This window comes from Gymnoscopelus braueri, assembly GCF_963280865.1.
Source record: "Gymnoscopelus braueri genome assembly, chromosome: 2".
NCBI lineage: Eukaryota > Metazoa > Chordata > Actinopteri > Myctophiformes > Myctophidae > Gymnoscopelus > Gymnoscopelus braueri.
The window spans coordinates 40,344,351-40,364,488 of NC_137604.1; the positions used below are offsets into that span (position 1 = coordinate 40,344,351).

Here is a 20,138-nt window from a genome sequence, read left to right on the forward strand (position 1 = left end):
TCAAAACTACAAAGTAACTAGTAACTTGTAACTAACTAAAGTAAAAAATACCTTAACATTGTACTTAAAGGGATACTTCACTTTCACATAAAATAAACATTAAAAATATATATAAAAAAAAAATGAAAGAAGTTATGGCAAAATAAAGGCCCCCTCACACATTAGTAGGACACTCTAATGCGTGAGGGGGCCATGAATTTTCCATTACTTTTTTCATTTATTTTTAATATATTTTTTTAATGTTTCCCCCTGCCGAAAGTGAAGTATCCCTTTAAGTACAGTACTTGTCTGAGTACATGTACTTAGTTACTTTACACCACTGCTCAGTTGTCAATCAGCACAGTAAAATCCTCACTGTAACTCTGACAATTACAAATATATTCGTTGACACTTTTTTTCTGTGAATACATTTTCTATCAACTATATTACTGAATGTAAAGTTTGCGAGCGATGATGACACCTACGTCATATACGTCCCCAAAACGAGCTGTTTTTTATATCTTGGGATAGGAGTTGTGTCCTAAGAAAATCCACGTAACTGTACGTCTTGTATTGTTCTCTGCATACTGTCTTCACAGCTACAATGTCTACAATGTCTTCTCTTAACGACTCTCGTGTCTTGCTGCTGGAGCAGCAAGTGAAGAGATTATCAGAGGATTTAGTTGAATGTCAGGTACGTTAAAGTGTGCGTGATTGTTTTGTGGGGATATGTGTGTGTGTGTACAGTATATACAACCACTGTTGAAATATCTTTCTTTTATATTGAACACACACACACACACACACACACACACACACACACACACACACACACACACACACACACACACACACACACACACACACACACACACACACACACACACACACACACACACACACACGTAGCAGTATGAGATGTCATCTTGTGCTAGTGATTGAGACATGCTGTCCTTGCATGCTCACCACCAGGTGGTGCCTTACAGCATGAACTCACCTGTCTGTCACTTTCTGCTATCTCCACTGCTGTATGAGACAGATGCAGTGCCATAGTTGCAGGCAGCAAACACAACAGCCTTCTAACCTTATCATACACACAAAAACAAGTCTTGATTTTATTGTAAACATCTAGGTGCACACATCTCCATATTGTATAGTGCAGGGGTCTTCAACAGGGGGTCCGGGACCCCTAGGGGGTCCTCAGAGTTACTACAGGGGGTCCGCTAAATCTTTGTGTGATAAGTGTTTTTTTTACCTTATCCACTTGAAACCTAGCATCCCTTTTCTGAGGAGAACTTTAGCCAAAAATAGCCGATCTACAAGCTCACAACGCCTCGCAGCGCGAGGTATAGGTAGAGGGAAAAAAGAGCAGACCACTTAAACCAAAAAAAGTTTAATCTGAAACACAATATGGGGGTCCCTGCTTCATCTCTCTCTCAGCTAGGGGGTCCCTGCTTCATCTCTCTCTCAGCTAGGGGGTCCTTGGGATGAAAACATTGAAGACCCCTGGTATAGTGTAATAGTTGTTTGGGTTGGCCTGTATTGATCCCTGTCCTTATCTATGCACTCTGTTTAAAGAATAAAGATCACACCATCACACTGTGTTATCAGTTGCAGTTAGAGCTGCAGACTCACTCCCAATTTTCCGCCGTAGTCTGAAGACTCACCTCTTCAGACTACACCTCCACCGCCCGTAGCACTTGACCTAGCCTTGACGGCCATGCAGTCTTAATATGCAAAGGTTAAAATGTTATTTAATAATAATAATGAATTGCATTTTTATAGCGCTTTTCCAAGTGCTCAAAGCGCTTTACATTGGTTCATTCATTCATACGGGGGGGGGGGGATGGGGACATTGGGAGGTGGAGCGGCGAACAGTCGACGCCAGCGTCCCCACTTTTCCCACATTCAGACACCAATGGTGGCAAGCTAGCGCCTAGTACTACCAAATCATTATTTAGACAGATGCTAGGTTCTTGGTTTACCTATGATCCTAGATTACTGAGGCATTACAGGTCTGTGCATTTGATATGTGTTTACCTTGCTTACTGTAAGTTGCTCTGGATAAAGAGCGTCTGCTAAATGCCTAAATTGTGAATGATCAAAGCTGTTTCACATATCGGGGTTATCACTGGATGTCCAGAGCGGAAGTCCCGCCAGAACACCCTCCCTAGATCCTTATTCTACCAGTAACCTCACCAAACCCATGCCATGCCTAAACATAACCATACTAACAGTGCTTAAACTTAAGTAAAGTTCATCAATTAAACCTTTACCTAAACTTAAATGTATGCCTTGCATATCGTTGCTGTCGGGCAGAAACCGTTATTTTTCAGGAAATGAAAAAAAAGAGAGCCTGTGTTCCAATGGATCTAATTTAGTTATTATTTGTTACACACAGACATACTTAACCACTTTCAATTGAAAACTTAAAAATGAGTGAAAATAGCAGATCTACAAGTTCACAACGTGTCCTAATGCAAGGTGTTGTGAGCTTGTAGATCGGCTGTTTTTGCTACTTTTGCGCGACACTCTTGAAAAAAAAACATAAAAAGTTGAAATATGGAGATACAAGGTTTCTGCATGACAGCAACAATATTCTTTTTTCCTTTTTAAAATTAAACCCATGTTTAAACTTCGGACTTCCATCCTTTCTACGGTGGCCATCTAATTACTACATATCTGCTAGGTACTTTTAAAAGGGGAATTTCTTTTAATGTTATATGATATCAATATATTTTATTTCTAACTGTAATTGCATAACTTATATTGGCTAACTTTGCCCCTTTAGAAGAGTAGCTTAGTCTTTAGGTATTAGGCATGGGCATAGAGCTTTTATAATCATCAGTAGGCCTTCAAGTAGCGTACTTTCTCTGCCAGGTCTAACATCACGCCACTGCGCTGTGTATTTCTCTAAATCCAGACCAAAGTGTCTCTCAAATGTCTCCTCCACTGAGCTGGCACAGGAACCGTCCTTGGTGGTCTGGGGCAGAGTGGAGCATCAGTGATTCTGTCTGTCTAATAAGGGACCCTTAGCTGTGCAGTGTACCATTTAAACAGTGGCATTTGAATGCCATTGATGTCTTAAAAGTCTCTGGCACTACGATCTTCAGGACTGCCATTAACTACAAAGACACTCATCAGTTGGCCAGCAATCGCTCCTACTTGACCATGCTAATTTTATTAATACGTCGTTGGATTCAAGGCGGGGGGCCCCCTACTTTTAGTATGTTTAGCCCATGGTGTTTCAAGGTCTGGATTGGAACTGTGATTAATAATTCAGCGATCATCAAACACGCACATTCGATACATCTCTAAGTACACACATACATGTGCTAAGAGAGGAGCCCTTGATTTCGAGCGATGAGGGGTCCTGTCTTTAGCGGTTGTCTCAACAGCAGCCAAAGGCCAAGCATAGAGCAAAACCACCTATTTGAAGTCAGCGATGATGCTTCATTTTATCCGTAGCTGCATTGCAGGGTCGACATGGTGAGATCTCACCCCCCTGCTCTACACCCCCACCCATTCCCCTGCTCCCACTCTACTGTATATACATACACTCACACACATAGAGATCCAGTAAGTCCCTCTACTTTGTATGTTCGGTCCATGGCCTTATCAAGGTCTGCCTCTGCCATTTAGTAAATAATTGATTAGACATTTTTGAATGGTGAGATTTTAAAATTCATGCACTAATTGGAGGACCGGTGGAGTCCAGTGGGAGGGACGACTTTTATCTCGTGATGATGTGAACATAATTTATCAGATAATATTATATTAAGTCGATTTGGTATAATTCCCCATCTTTAATGTCAGAGAATTTAGTTTTCAGATGTCTCTCATTAAATGTAATGTAGCTTAAAAAATGTTTGAAAAGCCAGCGAGACAATTTGAATTGGAAATGTGTCAGGACTGGCTCAGCCTCGGCTGACTCTCTCTTGCTCGCTAGCTCTCCCACGCTGCTTGAAGAGGACTCTCTCCCTGTCATCACTTTTGAGTTTCTAGTTACTGTTGGGCCCATAGCCGAGCAGAAGAGGGAAAAAAATAATCATTGGGAGAAAGTTTTATTAATAAAGGAAGTGCCAGACATTGACTGCTGTGTTTTGATTTAAATCCCCCACGTCTCTCCGGTCATAAATACTTCATAATGACAAGTGTCAATGCGCGCTCTCCCCTTGAGTCGAAGGTCACATCTCAGCACTGCACAGACTCCCTGTGTTGAGGCAGCCCCATGATTAGAGGGGGCAGGACAGATCAAAACATATTTTGTACAAGATGCTTAAATTATTGATTGGTTTGGCTTCTCCAACCCCCCCCCCCCCCCCCACACATCCTTTTTTCCATATGCTAATGTCACTGAGCGGCCGTTCTATTGAATTATTTTGTATTTTATTCAGAACAGCTGAGACATGCCACTGGTGTCATGTTGGTGGGGATTTTAATGATATGCCTAAGATAGATAGTACAATATTTATATACCGGTATATGTTTATTTTTTCTGGTCTATTAACCTTTCTATCAGTTTTTTCTCCCCTCAATTCCAGTTCAATATGTAGCAACTGAAAACACTGAGAAATGAAGAAATGAATCAGAGTTTGAATTCTTGTCTTTTCTCAGGCTGACAAGGATTTCGTGTGGTCCCTATGGAAACGCCTTCAAGTGGCCAATCCGGACTTGACTCAAGCTGTCAGTCTAGTAGTTGAACGGTGAGCACATTCTTCTTCTTTCTTTTCTTTTCTTTTTTTTCTTCTTTCACAAATTGCTACCCCAGAAGCTCAACAAGCTGAAAATGCCTTTATCTCGTAGGCAAAAGAGAAATATGTGTGTGAAAGTCGTCCAAGGGTGTGTTTGAGACACCCCCTTGACCAGTGGGGAGGGGCGGGTTACTGTGGAAATCTGGCGCAGATGCTGATTTAAGCCTCCTTATCCCTGGTCTAGCGCTCCAGCCACGGAAACTCTTTTTAATGAAAACACTCTCTCTCCCCCTGGCTCTCCCGTCCTGGACACTCCAAACGCTCCCTCCAAACGCCTGTCTTTAACGGGATAAATTGTGAGATTGAATATGACCTTTCCCTTGCAAGGTGGCTAAGCTACACCAAATACAGTGGCATGGGAAACTTTCTGCAGGTTTTCATCGACAGTGTTGGTGGGCGGGTTTGAAGAAAGTGAAGGATCTTTAAAAAAGCTATTTGAGCTGACACTGTGCTTTGTTCCAAGCTGCAAGGATTATAACATTATGAATGCTTGTTTTCTGTAACATCTGAATCTCTCGATTGAACAGTTATTTCAAAGTTATTTAAAGAAGTTTGTTTAAAATGTTGTCAATGCTTGGTGATCCTGGGGGGTAGACTGTATGTCAGATACTTTTTGCATTTATATTAGACATACATATATATATTTATAATAAACAATTTAAACATTAATTTGCTATTACTTTTTCAGACAAGTGACCCTGAAATATACTGTGCTGAAATGTACCTCCAACAATTCAACATTATAACCGTTGTATGAACAATTCCTTTAGTAATACTTGCTGTTCAGTGGCCAACATGGCCTGCTTTTGGGGCTTGTCAGTAGTTGGGCATCCTCTCTGTGAGCCAGGGTTAAAGAAAAAAACAGTGCAACAGTTTGTCTCCACAGCTTCATCCTTAACACATCTTTTATATAGTTCCCTACAGGAAACCCATCGATGTATGCTGGTCCACTGAGACCAGCAGTCGAGGAATGTGCTCCCAAAGTGTGTGTGTGTGTGTGTGTGTGTGCGCGCGTGTGCGTGTCTGTTTTATCAACTGGTGTATTGGTGGTAGTGCATGGGGATGATATTGACATGGTAATTGCGTTGACTATACTAGTGAAGTGCCGGGGGCCTGTTGGGAACCGCCGTGCACCCTCGCTATCCCCCAGCATGCATTCCCCAGGTGTTCTTGCACAGTGATTGGTTGGTTGCTCAGGACATGGCGAGGAACACCACGAGGAAGGGTAGCGGGGGCCTGCCTGCATTCCACCTCCTCCCTCCAGGGATCCCAGACTCTTATTTCAATGTCTACCATGGGAGAAAGAAGATGGATGAGAAGGAGCTAAAGAAATGGAGAAAGGCCTGGATGGATGGGGGGGTGGGGGGTTACAGCAGTTAAAACAAACAGGTCCCCAATTGCTTCTGCAACTATAAACACGCACCATGTTACAAGATGCACCAGTGGGCTACAATGAAAGGGAGCTGGTCAGGAGGACGATGGAGGGGATGCTTGGAGAGGGCTGCTGGGTTATTTGATTTCACTCTCAGTGCTGCTGTTACGTAGAAGCAGCTATGCAACCTGTGTTTTCGTGCACAGTAAATTCCTCAGCTTCAGTTTAACCACATGAACCCTAGCATCCCTTATTTGAGCATGCCATGATAGGCCAACGTTTGGTGAAAATTAATCTCTCAAGAACAGATTCTGCTCTGCGTTTGAATCTTTCGGGGGGTTCGTCATATCGCGTACGCACTGGCCTACAAGTGGGCGTGCCTTCAGATCAGGAAGCAGGCCGCGCTTTACCCAATCGAATGTAGTGGGCGGGATTTACGTGTCCGCCGATCCTTCCCCACTAGAAACAAACCAAAACTCATTTAACAATAGCGTCCTCGGAGCAGACAAAACCACGGAAAGATATTCACATTTTAACTTGCTCTTTCATCATAGAAACAAGTGGGCTTATAACCAAAACGATCCATGTTCTCTGGGAGAAGTGGTGTTAGTGTTCCGTGTAGAAATATTGTTAGTGGGAATGAAAACATAGTCGCACCACCGGAAGTGATGCGCTGAAGGCAGACCAAAATCCTGGTTTCCTTGCGCACGTGTGCTACGTCGACTTCCTCCCAGAGCCAAGTGAGATAGTCAAAAACAGCAGAGGGCGCTGTTTTTCCTTTTCATTTGGCGATGGGTTCCCAGATTGGGTGGTATGTATAGACCGGGGAACTCTGTGACGTAATATAGGTTTTATGTTGTTAACTCTTTAGACTGTATATCTATGGACCTATAACGTGCCTTATTTGACTATGTGTGTAGTACATCCTTTTTAGCCTTGTTTGCTCTTTCTACCTGTCTGTTGGTCTGCTCGTACCAAAGGCAATCTGTTTTTGAAACCTGAATAACCTGGTGTGTGTGTGTGTGTGTGTGTGTGTGTGTGTGTGTGTGTGTGTGTGTGTGTGTGTGTGTGTGTGTGTGTGTGTGTGTGTGTGTGTGTGTGTGTGTGTGTGTGTGTGTGTGTGTGTGTGTGTGTGTGTGTGTGTGTGTGTGTGTGTGTGTGTGTGTGTGTGTGTGTGTGTGTGTGTGTCTGCAGCGAGAAGCGTAAAGCTGAGACTAAGGACAGGAAAGTGTTGGAGATCCTTCAGAGCAAAGACTACAACATTCAGGAGTTGGAGCAGGTACTTTACATTGCTAAAGACACACTTACATTTGGGCAAAATGAGGAATTTGACTTACTGATTTTTCACACTGACATAATCATAAATCAACCAAATAATAACAACAAAAACATAGTACCGATAATACCATTAATGCATTTTCTGAATAGCTCACTTATTTTGATACAAGACTATAGCTTACAAAAGGCTCAATTAAAACTATTCTCCTATTGAACTTTATTTAATGAAGCAGGATAATATGTTAAGAAACGCCAGCACTCGTCACAAACAAGAGTCTTTTACCGGGTGCACGGTTCAAAGAGAATTCAACTAAATCAAAAGATCACCAGCATTCACTTCAAGTCCTGGAAACACGTTCGTTTGTTGCTGCCCGTGCAAGAGAATAAAATATAAGGACTTGAAGTGAGTGCTAGTGATCTTTTGATTTAGTTGAAAGCGAATGATAATGACATCGATGCTGCTGTTAATTGACTCCAAATCATTCACTGAAGTTTCAGTCTGCTTCCTTCATTAGTGTTGCTTTCATCCTGTTAACGCTAGTGATCCCTATTTGTTCCCTTATGAGACTGGTGCTAACGCTATCATCAGCTGGCTGACAGGTGGACGCCACCTTCCTCAATCATCTAAGAAGTATAATACCCAATTTATGCTGCGTCACATGCCAAAAATAGCAGATCTATGAGCTCACAACACGTCAAATCCGTGACCCGTTGTTAGCTTGTAGATCAGTTATTACTCTATGCACTGTGGCATAGAGTGAGAGGGAATGTATCCACTGTATTAGGCAAAGGTCACCACAGGAGAAAGTAGTAATAGGTGACTTTGGTAGAGGTTTGGGTTGTGTAGTTACCTTGCCATGATGCAACTTCCTAGGTGGGCGTGTTCAAACTACTTCCTTTCGGAACTTTGTTTGTGCAGTGGTTAAAAAACATAAAGATATTTGTTTAAAAAAAAGAAAACAACAACATACAGACACAATACACAGATACCCAGATCACTATAAAAAACACTACCTAACTCTACTACAGTAAAAGCATAATATTTTAAAATCCATGGAGCAATTCTCTATGTATATAAATTATATGCAACCTACAGTATGTGTACTAGCATCCGTCAAGTAAGAGAGTCTGTTGTTAAACAGTTTGGATTTCTTTCATTTCCTTTCAATGTTGATGTTTTGTTTCACCCGAGTGTCCTGACATCATTATATCACATTATGAATGCTGCTCCCATAAAATGCTTTAACTTCATGCAGGAGGCTACTGTAGAAAAGCGTTCTGTCACTAGCCTTCTGATCTCCGCCACTATGGAATGCGCCTCATGCCAGGCGCAACCTAGTTCTTAAGGTGATGGCACCAGACACTGATTGATTTTATTAATGTAACGCCCATGAATAATTCAGTGCCCGCAGCGCCAGGCGCAACGGATAGCGCCTGGCGTTACGGGCATTTTAACAGCTTGTAGATAGGACCATTGCGCTGGACACACCCCTACGGCACAAGTTACTATGTGCCATGGCGCTAAGTTCTGCTGTCAAAATAGGGCCCACTGTTTCCTAATCCTCGCACTTTGTGATTGGCTGTCTTGGCGCTCTGAGCAGCAGAATAATAAAAAAAAGTTATTTTGCAGTTGTGGGTGTTTTTTGTTTTGTTTTGAGGAGCTCATTAATAGTCCGGGACTCTGTGCACCGTCATCTGGCCCACTGACATTCATCATCCCGTCCACCATCTCAGGGCCAAACGCACCCAAATGGTGATTAATTGGTGAGCAATTCCCTGCACTTGACTGTTGGAGGATGTGATGGTCCACTGAGCCCGTGCTGGATCTCACACGCTCACCGCTTAACATCTCCCACTCTCCTCCAACTTTGACAATGCATAAAAAAAAGATATATCTGTCCTTTCTTCTCTATTTTTCCTCTCTTCATCTCTTCATTCTCCTCTATTCTTTTTTGTCTCTCTCTCTTCCACTCCCACTTCCCATTTTTGTAACATAATTAGCTTTCATTTTTGAACCGCACTGGGAATTTTCAAATGCTAATCTCTCTGTCCTAGACCTCTTAACTTGGCAGAACCCTATTTTCCCCCCTCTTCTCTCTCTCTCTCTCTCTCTCTCTCTCTCTCTCTCTCTCTCTCTCTCTCCCGTCTCCTTCCAATTGAGCACTACTGGGGTTCAGATTGTTCTCGCCCACCTCATTATCAACGTTTGAATTTATTTTCCGCTCGGCAGTATAAATCTCTATTAAAGCCCCCTTTCGTTCCGTCATTCGAATCAGGAGAGGCGAGGAGCGCTTAAATCCACTATCTGGATAGATCTGAGTGATACTCCCCATCCCACCACCACCACCACCAACCACCCTCCTCTCTACATGGCAATTAATTGCATCCCATAGTACTGTGTTAGCTAAGAGAAGGGTGGACCCACAGAAGGCTGTGGATTACCCCATCAGTGCCGGAGACCAGCTGATACTGTGTTAAAAGGCCATCCTCTCTTACTCAACAAGACGAGCAAGTGGCCTGCCAAATAAAAACGCAAAATAATAATTATCCAAGAACAGTGTAGACCAAAGGGATCAAAATCAGATGCTCATTAAAAATAATAGAATCGTCCGTCCCCCCCACCCCCTATTATCTAGTTTGTTCAACCATGGGAAGCATCATATTGAGCATGATGGGACCTTGAGTTTTAAAATGTCTATTTAGTATCTGCCGTCTAACTCATTCATGTGTGCGCGTTATGTGTATTCCGCTGCTTGCTCTGATTTGGCTGAGTTGTTTCACGGTGTAATATCGTAATATCATAATTTACAATACACTTACATTATATATGTTCATTTGAACATGACACGGTCACATAACACAAGTAACAATGATGTTTGTATTTGGCTCAGTACAGTGATAAAACAAACGGCAATGTGAAAGAAACCATGATACAATTGAAATAAAAAAAAATCCAAATCTGGGTCATTGTAGGGCTAAAAATATCTTAAGTCAAAACAAGAAAATGAAGTGCAAAAAAAACTTAACTGCCATTAATATAGACTTAATAGACTCTGTCTGTCTGTATCTTTCTCTGCCTCCCTCCCTCTGTCTCTCTCTCTCTCTCTCTGACTGCGTCACTCTTTCTCATTCTCTCTCATACAGAAAGTGACAGGACAGCAGCAGGAGATCAACAACCTGGTTCGGAGGAAGATGTTGGTGGACGAGGAGAAAGCTGAGATTAAGAGGGAGCAGTCAGGTCTGCTTGAGAAGCTGGCCTGCCAGAGTCAAGAACTGAAGGTTGGTGGAACACGTTTCTTGTGACACTCGGTTTCTGTGTGACACCAAATGGGACCAGAGCCAGTCACTTCAGAATTAGAATCAAACTTTATTGTCACACCACAGGTTTACAGGTGTAAAGAAGTGGGTGAAATTCTTTTTTCGCGCTTTATAGAGAGGAGAGACCGATGCAGCCACTCTTTCTGTCTCTGTCATTGTCAAGCTAATTTATACGTTGTCCATTGTATGGTAGCATCTATCACAGAAAATAACAAATGGTTAAGCTAACAATGTGACACATCGCTGTGATACTGCAGCATCAAATGTTGAATGAAGGGACGAAGGGGCCCCCCTGAGCGCAGCGTCGTTTCTCATCAAGCCATCGAGGTCGCTGCTTTATATGTGTTTTGAATGCTATTTGAAGGTGTAACCAATGACCACGCATGGACGTGGCTTTTGCGGGCGAGGCTATTGAAGCTTCGGCCTGCCGCACTCGCGCTCCCTTCCCCCGATCATCTTAGGGCAGGGGTCTTCAACCTTTTCAGGCCAGGGACCCCCAAACTGATGGAGAGATGGAGCAGGGACCCCCTACCTCGTAGGGTAGGGGGGGTACCACATATATTGTGTATACATTTTAAGCTGTGATTGGCCAGTAGTCACTTTGATTGGCAGCTGCGCCTTGTTAGTGTTTGTGTGAGACTTCTGCCACCATCTCGGCCAGTCAGGTGCGCAGAGAGAGAGCTTGGGTCACTGAAGGTGTGCATTTCTGGATGAAGGATAACGTCTTCTGCCTCCATGTATCTGTTCGCTAAAATATGGTGGATTCATGTTATGTTTAAAGACAAATTGACATTTTTGAAAAAATGAAAAAAAAACGTTTTTTAAAACAAAAATATTGTTTAATCAAACAACAATTTCGCGGACCCCCTGTTGAAGACTCTGTCTTAGGGAAACAATATTAGCGTGCTTGGCCCTGTTGCCGTGTTAGTCATGGAGACACAGGCCGTCACACTGGCAGAATCACTTACACAGTATATTGTGAATACACTCAATTGCCGTTGCACTGGCACTACTATTTTATGTACACGTATATATAACTGTGACCTATTTGATATCTGCTGCTAAGTGATGTCTCTTATTTGCACACAGTACACACTATATGTATATTTGATATTTTGTTATTTTACATTTCCCTTTTTTCTGTATTCTAATGAATATCTATTGAACTTCAATTTGTGGGTAGCTTGGTGGTTGCTTACTCTTTTAAACCTGCAAACCTTTGATATGACAATAAACATTGAAGTTGAAGTGATCATGTCAAGCTTATATTGCTATGCATTGAATTACATTAACTTGAAAAAAAATCTGTTAGTTTAATTTTAATTTTATTTATTTTATTATTTTCTCTTTTCTCTTCTTTCTGTCTCTCCATCTTACCTCCTCTTGTTCTGTCCTGTGCTTTCTCTCACTATTGAATACTGAAAAGCTACACTAAGATACAGTGAGGCAGAGAGAGAGAGAAAGACAGACAGAGACAGATGTGAGAAAGAGAGAGAAGAAAGAGAAGCACAGCGATGACTGGCAGATAAATTCTTAATGACGGGGTTCGGCAGGGGTACAAGCCAAAATGGCGATGACGACGAATTTGGCGATTTGTCTTTGCCCTAATTGCACCCCTGGAAGGGACGCGGCCATGATTAATTGATAAAGGGAAGGGGTCCTCCTTGTGCATGCCTCGCCATGCTCTCCTCACCAAAGAAGAGACTAGCAGGGGGACGGCATCAAAGAAGACCCGGGTGGAGTGGCCTTGGAGTCAGCGGCACTCTCATTAGGAGCATTGTCATTAAAGTATAAAGCCTGTGAACACCTTGGTGTACCTGCGTGTAGCCCCGGCTTGCACCCCAGACGTGTGGCAGCACGTGCAGGTGACCTTGGCCAATCAGAGACTCATAGGGGGTGGAAGGCATTTACATATTCATACACCACAACCTCCTCAACCCCAAAACCACATGTGGCTTTTCTTTCTTTTTCGTTGAGCATTTCTCTTTTGATTTTATTCAATGCCTGTATGTGTTTTTTTTCTTTGCTGGAGTCTTCTTCTTTTCTCTCTTAATCTCATTCCATCCGTCCATTTGTTTGTTTGGCTCCCTGTGCCCCCCCCCCCTCCATTCTGTGCACCTGTGCCTCCACCCAGGACATGAGGGAAGAGATCAGGAGGAGAGAGGAGGAGGATCAGCGGGTGGTGAGGGCCATGGAGGAGGAGAAGGAGGGATTAGCGTCCCGCTGCGTGGCCCTGCGTGCTGACCTGGAGGACGGACAGAGACAGGGGGACAACGCCCGCAACAGAGTCAAGGTAGACGCAGAAGACACACACACACACACACGCACACGCACGCTAACCCTAACCTGAATCCACACTACGACCTTGAAGCTTTCAATCCTACAGTACCTTCCCTCTCCTCTGCTTGTGAATATAGAATGATACCTGCAGCAAAGCACACATTTTAAACATATGCATGGCTTCTGTTCATCATCGCATTCTTTAGTCGGGCCCAGGTTTTGTCTCGCTTGGGCTGGGAAAATAATGACCTGAGCTGACACCGAAGGTCCATCTGCCCTGGCAACAGGTTGATTTCTAATTAGTTTCGCAGCATGTCGCTTACGGTACCAAAAATAGACGATCTATTATTTGGCAATTTTTGGTATGCAACACTGTTGCGTGACCAAGTATAAATCAGGGGTTATCCGCCTACACCCGCTAGTAGTAGCAAATGCTGGAAGGTGTAGATGACATCAGGGCTGCTAGTCAGCCACCAGATACGCCAAACGTAATGAAAAATACACCCACATCTACATGAACTGGCATTTAAACTAGAGACTATAGAAAATATTTCACCTGAGCTCCTGTACCCACACGATTCAGAAATATATTCGTAGCAGCGTGGGGAGTGCAGCGAAGTAGCAGAATGAACATTCAACTATGTCATCTTTAGACTCAAACAGGGCACTTAACTTTACTTATAATCACTTAACCCATCATTGCTGCCTTAAATGAACAGTAAAACAAAAGGTTGCCCACCATGCCAAATGTATTAGGATGCAAAACTGGTCAATTAATATTCAGAGGAGAGTATTTTTACTCATGCAGCATAGTAGTCTTTGCAGGAGAACGGTGGAGATGTCCTTCCTCACTCACACACACACACACACACACACGCACATTCCTACACCCCTAACGTGTCGGTTGGTTCCATTTGTACACATAGATTTAAATGAACACTCAGGATTTTACAGCGTAGCACTCAAAATGTGCCATTCCCTTTCACAATGCTGAGTCTGTCAAACAGACTCGGACAGAGCAGCTTGAATAAGTAAAGTGCCCGTGTTGTAATTATGCCAGGTCGGAACAGGCCCAGGCAACTTCTCTATGCACATCAATCACTGTCCTTAGACGTTCCACCTGCTCCTCATCTGGTTTCAGCACGGCGTTGGTGTGGAGGTCGGAGTCAGAGAGGAAAGACAGGAAACGTGGCGCAGCAACGATACAGCGATGCCAATTTGTTTGACATGCCAAAGATTTGTCCGGGAATGTAACATTAAAATGGTTCCCATGCATATTCTGAAAAAAATATAAGCTACATCTGCGTTTTATTAAATTTACTGCACATTTTTGGAGTTGGTCAGTGTTAATGGATGCCCTCTAGAACTAAGTCCTCAGTGACAGTCACACATGCACATCAAGATTGCTCATTTTGATGTGTGAGTCACTTTGTGTGTCTCGCCATCTTAGATTTTCATATGTCACCCATAATTTGCTCATTAAGAGTGAGTGTATCTGGTGCTGTGGTGACCCTGGTGTGTTTGATGCTGGAGGCTGGGCTGGAACCTGCCCTGCTTCCCTCTATGAGAGAGAAGTCTTTGGAAGTGGAGATGACGCTTCACACTGGCTCTCATTCAAAACACATTTTGTTTGTCTCTCCCACACACACCGTCTCTCTCTATTTTTCTTAAATCTAAACTAGTTCGTTAGCCATTAGGCGAGTCCATTTTCAAACGAGTTGAGGGTGACTGAGGACAAAAGGGGGGTCACAACTGTGCTCTGCGCTTATAGATGCTGTCTGGACTAATGAATGAAGCATCTGAAATAGAAGGGGGTCCACTTCATTATTCTATTTCCCGCATCCTCACACTATCAAAACCAGGTTTTTATACAGGTGCTCTTAATATATTGCACAAGGGACTGTTGCATCATATCTTTTGTACTGGTAAGCCATACTGTACGTACATTTGTACTGTAAAACACACACACACAAAAAATATCTCGTCTGAATTGTCAATGCTTTCAGGGGGAAAGTATTGTGAAAGGTTCTCTTTAAATGTCAAAACAGGGCTTCATGTTTCTGTTGTAAGTGCTGTAACATGTCCTTTATCTGTGTGTTGTGCCAGGAGCTGGAGGGGGAGCTTTCCAATGCCAGGGAGGAGGTGTTGTCCCTTCAGAGCCAGATTTCCAACATGGCTGCCCAGCTCTCTGCCAAGGAGACAGAGGTGGCAACGAAGGAGGGCCTCCGCAACCAACTGCAGTGAGTCACGCTTCCCTGTAGAAGCAGTGTTCTGGGTTTGTTTTATGGATCAAATAGAATACAAACGTGTACCTGACTACGGTTGCAATAGTTGTAACCCGCTTTGGATAAGAAATACAATATATATACATGGAGTCATCCTGATATTTGGGTTATCCTATCATGTATAGTATATGTACAGTAGGTATGGTATGTATGTATAATATGTATGTATTTATAATATGTATGTAAGTATAGTATGCATGTAAGTAAGTAACTATGTATTATAAAGAAAAACATCACGTGGATGCACCTGGGACGTATCATCAGTGTTGTAGCCTGGGGTCGACGGGTGTTTCGGGTCTCAACAACATACTCCCTCGCCCAGGTGACCCAGCCGGGGTTGATCAAGCCCCCGACTTACGTCCCAGTAGCTACCCACGGCCAGTCCTCTTAGGGCAAGACAGGGCCACTCAATCCGCTTCTCCGGAACTACTCTGCCGGGACTGGGGGAGAGCGGAGGCTCTGGCATGTGGAGGGACTAGGCTCTGCGGATGGCCTCCTGGCCGGGCTCCTCCTTCGTCTCACCAGGTCCAGGACCTGAGCGTTGCACCAGACTCCCCCGTTCCAAACCTTTCATTCTGGCGTGATGGTTTCTTGGGCCGTGGTGGTACTGCAGGCTCCACTTGCGGCTTGCTTGAATTATTATATTATAGTATGTGTGTATAGTACGTATGTATAGTAGTATATATGTAGCTATAATGTGTTCCGCTGAGCTTATAAAGTATTATGACCCGCACTTATAATACTTCATAAACCTTGTTATTAGTTGTTATGCATAATTATAAACATTTATAACAAGTGTTATGAAGTCTTATAAGTACATTACAAAGCATTATAAATTAGATTCTAATGAATTATAGACCTGACCTTTAACTCTTTAACTGCCAGAGTATATACACAATCTACCCCCTTCCCTGCCAGAGAAAATACATTGCAAAAATAGGTAAAATGTGAATTTTGTCTCAGTTTATTTTTTAACATTGAAGTGAATGGAGCAGAAAATCTTCGCATCGCGTTATCTCCTGCTTCCTTTGTGATAAACGAAAGATTAAAAAAGCCACAAAAAAATACACACACACACACACACACACACACACATTCATGTGTCCAGCAATTATGAAGCATTATAATAATTGACCTTATAAGTCATTATAAAATGCGTCAAGATTATTGTTATAAAGCAGTATTTACTAGTTAGTTATATAATGAGATTATAATGTATTATAAGTATGCTTATAATGCATTATAGACATGGGATGCAAAGCTATGTTACCATATAGTTTTGTGTGGTAGTTTTTCCCTTTCTCCACCACAAGCCTTGAAAGGTGACACACACACACACACACACACACACACACACACACACACACACACACACACACACACACACACTCTCCACACCCAGCTCACCTAGAGCCACTTGCTAAGCCCTGCATAGCGGATGTGCTTTAAGAGAAGGTAGAAGAGGGGAAACGGTGTGGGCTTTGGCTAAGCTTTAGTCGATATGATAAAAACTGTGAGAACCACGGCTGCTTTAGAGGTAATCTCAACCTTTTTTAACTACTTTTCTGTCTTAACGCCAGAGGCACTCTGACATGTCAGTCACATCGGGACTGGAGAGACTGTTCTCAGTCGGCCCATTAAAGATGTCCTTGTAAAGCGAGAAGGATCACTTTGTGGTAATTTCACGGTACAAAGAGGTGGATTCAGAGCAAGAAGCGCTGATGCCAATGTTTTTTATGTTAGGGTAAATGTAAGTAATATTGACTGACAATGGGAATATTTTATTTATTTGAGATTGTTATAACACAGAGGTAAAGTAGTCAAGATATTAAAGAAAAGAAAACCTCAAACCAGACAAAGATCAGACTCAAGATGACACAATTAAAATAATAACACAGCAGTCAATTACATCAGTGGTTCCCAAACTTTTTGGCTTGGAACCCTCATTCATCTGACAAAAGCTGAGACCCCCCCCCCACACACACACACACACACAACCACGGCACACACGTGCACGCATGCATGCACGCACACACTTGTGTTTTTCAGACATGTTATCCACTTCAGCTCTACAGTATGTACACATACAACAAATCTACAAGCTTGTAGATCTGCAATTTGTTTTGCCATTTTTTAAACTTTTTGAAAAATGTTTTGAACACATTGAGAACATACAGACAGACTGTAGTGGGTGGAGACAAATGTAAAAATGTTGGACTACAGTACCTCCAAACAGACAAGGCCTCACACACACCCTCCCCTGTGATCTCCGGACCCTAGGTTGGGAACCACTGAAATACATGATAAAATAGCAAAAGTTTGTTGAGAGAAAAAATTATTGTACTTAAAAGACGTCACATCTTTGTTAAATCCCCATAGCAGCCACATAATAATCTGTCCGACCGTCAAGCGGGAGACTTCCTCAGCAGTCAAGCATCTCCTCCCTGTCCATTCATTCTAAAGTCACTAATTCTCTACAATGTGAACGTAGAACCGATATTTGTGTGTACATATTTTATTTATGTGTGTGTGTTTGTGTCTAGGCGTGAGGTGTTGGAGGTACAGGCCTTATACAGACAGAGTACGGAGCATGCAGCAGAGCAGAGTCACCTCATCAGACAGCTGGAAGGACTCAACCTGGACACACAGAGAGTCCTCAGGAACCAAGAGGAGGCACACACTACGGACGCTACCTCCCATCAGCAGGTAAGCACACTTGCAGGCAAAGACCACCTTCTACCTGGATGACAGAAGCTTTTCAGTGGTAATTGGGGAGGCATCCTCCCCTCCGACCCACTTTTCCTGTGGTGTTCCCAAGGGGTCCATTTTGGGTCCCTCATCGTTTTCAATTTATTTGCAGTGATGTTGGTGCAGCAGACTCTGCCAAACTGTGCCACAACTAGTGTCCTGCATATACGTACAAGTTCTAATACAATTAATGGCCTTTAAAAAAATAATAAGTTATAATACAAGTAATGTACTACTAGCAGTAATACAATAAGTAATAAAGTATGGGTAAACCTTATAAGTAAGACTTTCCCATCATTTGAAGACTTTGCAAAGTTCATTCATGCTTTTATTTCACCATGATTATAGCACTATAACTGTGTACTCGGGGCTCTCCTATCTCCAAATGGTACATAATTCAGATGCTAGACTCAACCAATTCTATGAAAGGTGACCATATTACACCTATCCTTGCTTTTCTTCGACTGGTTGCCTGTGAGTTTCAGAATTGAATTTAAGATTTTACTGATGACTTTTATAGCCTTACAAGGCCAAGCTCCTAGGTACATTTTAGTTATGCTCCTCTCGTATGAGTCTAAGCGCAGCCTGAGATCCTCAGATAGGGCCCTCTTGGTTGTTCCTAATACTTGTCTCATTACCTGGGGCGATAGGGCTTTTGCGGCCCAGGCTCCAAAGCTTTCGAATGTCCTGCCTGAGGATCTAAGGCTAGCAAAGTCAGTGTCATATTTTAAATCTTCTTATTGCCTCTCTTTTCTTTTTTTTTTTTTTATCCCACGATTTTGTAACCCTTTTTTTTTTAATCCTGGGCGCTACACTCCCCCTACCAGCCTAGGGAGCCCAGGGCCGAGCTCATGCCTCCTTCAATGCGTGAGAGCCAACTGACCTTCTTGTCACCTGACAGGGGGGAGTTTCCCCGGTAGGACGTAGCGCGTGGAAGGAACACGTTATTCCAACCAGTTCCTTTCCCCTCCATCAGGCGCCCGGCTGTCATGGGGGAGGCGATATAGAGACCAGGATTACTACATGTTTTTTTGTGAGGGTATTAACTACTGAGTGGCCCTGTCTTTCCCTATAGGACTGACCGTGGGTAGCTACTGGGACGTAAGTCGGAGCTTGATCAACCCTGGCTGGGTCACCTGGGCGAGGGTGTATGTATGTGAAACACCCGATGACCCCAGACTACAACACTGATGATACGTCCCAGTTGCATCCATGATGTTTTTCTTTATTAGTTATTCTATTTATAGTGGCTCATAGGAATAGACTTATGTGACAACCAGGAATAGTTTGGTGACCACAGGAGAGACTGTTGACAGCCGGAATGTAGACGGCATCCCGGGAGCAGTATGGGTTAGCGCCCCAGGCTGTGTCTTCCGCGAGGAAGAAACCCAACAAACCCACGGTGAGGCTTTTAGGAGGGCCATCCAAGCAATCCGCAAGTGGAACCTGCAGTACCACCACGGCCCAAGGAACCATCACGCCAGAAGGAAATGTTTGGATCGGGGCGGTGCACCGGATCTGGCGCAGCGCTCAGGTCCTGGACCTGGTGAGACGAAGGAGGAGCCCGGCCAGGAGACAACCCACAGAGCCTAGTCCCTCCACGTGCCAGAGCCTCCCAGAGTCCCGGCAGAGTACTTCCGGAGAAGCGGACTGAGTGGCCCTGTCTTTCCCTATAGGACTGACCGTGGGTAGCTACTGGGACGTAAGTCGGGGCTTGATCAACCCTGGCTGGGTCACCTGGGCGAGGGTGTATGTTGTATGTTGCGAGACCCGAAACACCCGATGACCCCAGGCTACAACACTGATGATACGTCCCAGTTGCATCCATGTGATGTTTTTCTTTATTTATTACTACCCTAGGAGACACGGGGAGAACATGCAAACTCCACACAGAGTAGGCCCTTTTGTGAACCTCACCTAGGGTATGGGCCTCTCTTTTATACGTGCTCATTTCCTTGTATTCATTTTGTTTTACTATTTTAATTTGATGTTTACTTTATCTTTTTATTTTTCCTTTAATTATTATTATTATTATTATTTTTAAAATCTTTCTTTTATCTTCCTGTGTAGTTTGTACCTTGTTTTTGTAAGGCACTGTGTAACCTTGTTTTGAAAAGCACTTTA

At 43.3% G+C, this 20,138-nt stretch overlaps 1 protein-coding gene across 3 annotated transcripts in view; it reads left to right on the forward strand.

Moving 5' to 3' along the window:
* Window positions 1–582: 582 nt before the first annotated feature.
* Window positions 583–20,138, forward strand: part of cntln (centlein, centrosomal protein) — a 152,562-nt gene continuing 133,006 nt past the window's right edge. For all 3 annotated transcript variants that reach the window (XM_080454439.1, XM_080454440.1, XM_080454441.1), the window contains exons 1-7: window positions 583–673; window positions 4,597–4,685; window positions 7,300–7,384; window positions 10,528–10,662; window positions 12,836–12,994; window positions 15,088–15,221; window positions 17,810–17,972. In XM_080454439.1, coding sequence (XP_080310565.1) covers window positions 584–673; window positions 4,597–4,685; window positions 7,300–7,384; window positions 10,528–10,662; window positions 12,836–12,994; window positions 15,088–15,221; window positions 17,810–17,972 — 855 coding nt within the window. In that variant the 5' untranslated portion in view covers window position 583. The remainder of the gene's footprint in view (window positions 674–4,596; window positions 4,686–7,299; window positions 7,385–10,527; window positions 10,663–12,835; window positions 12,995–15,087; window positions 15,222–17,809; window positions 17,973–20,138) is intronic.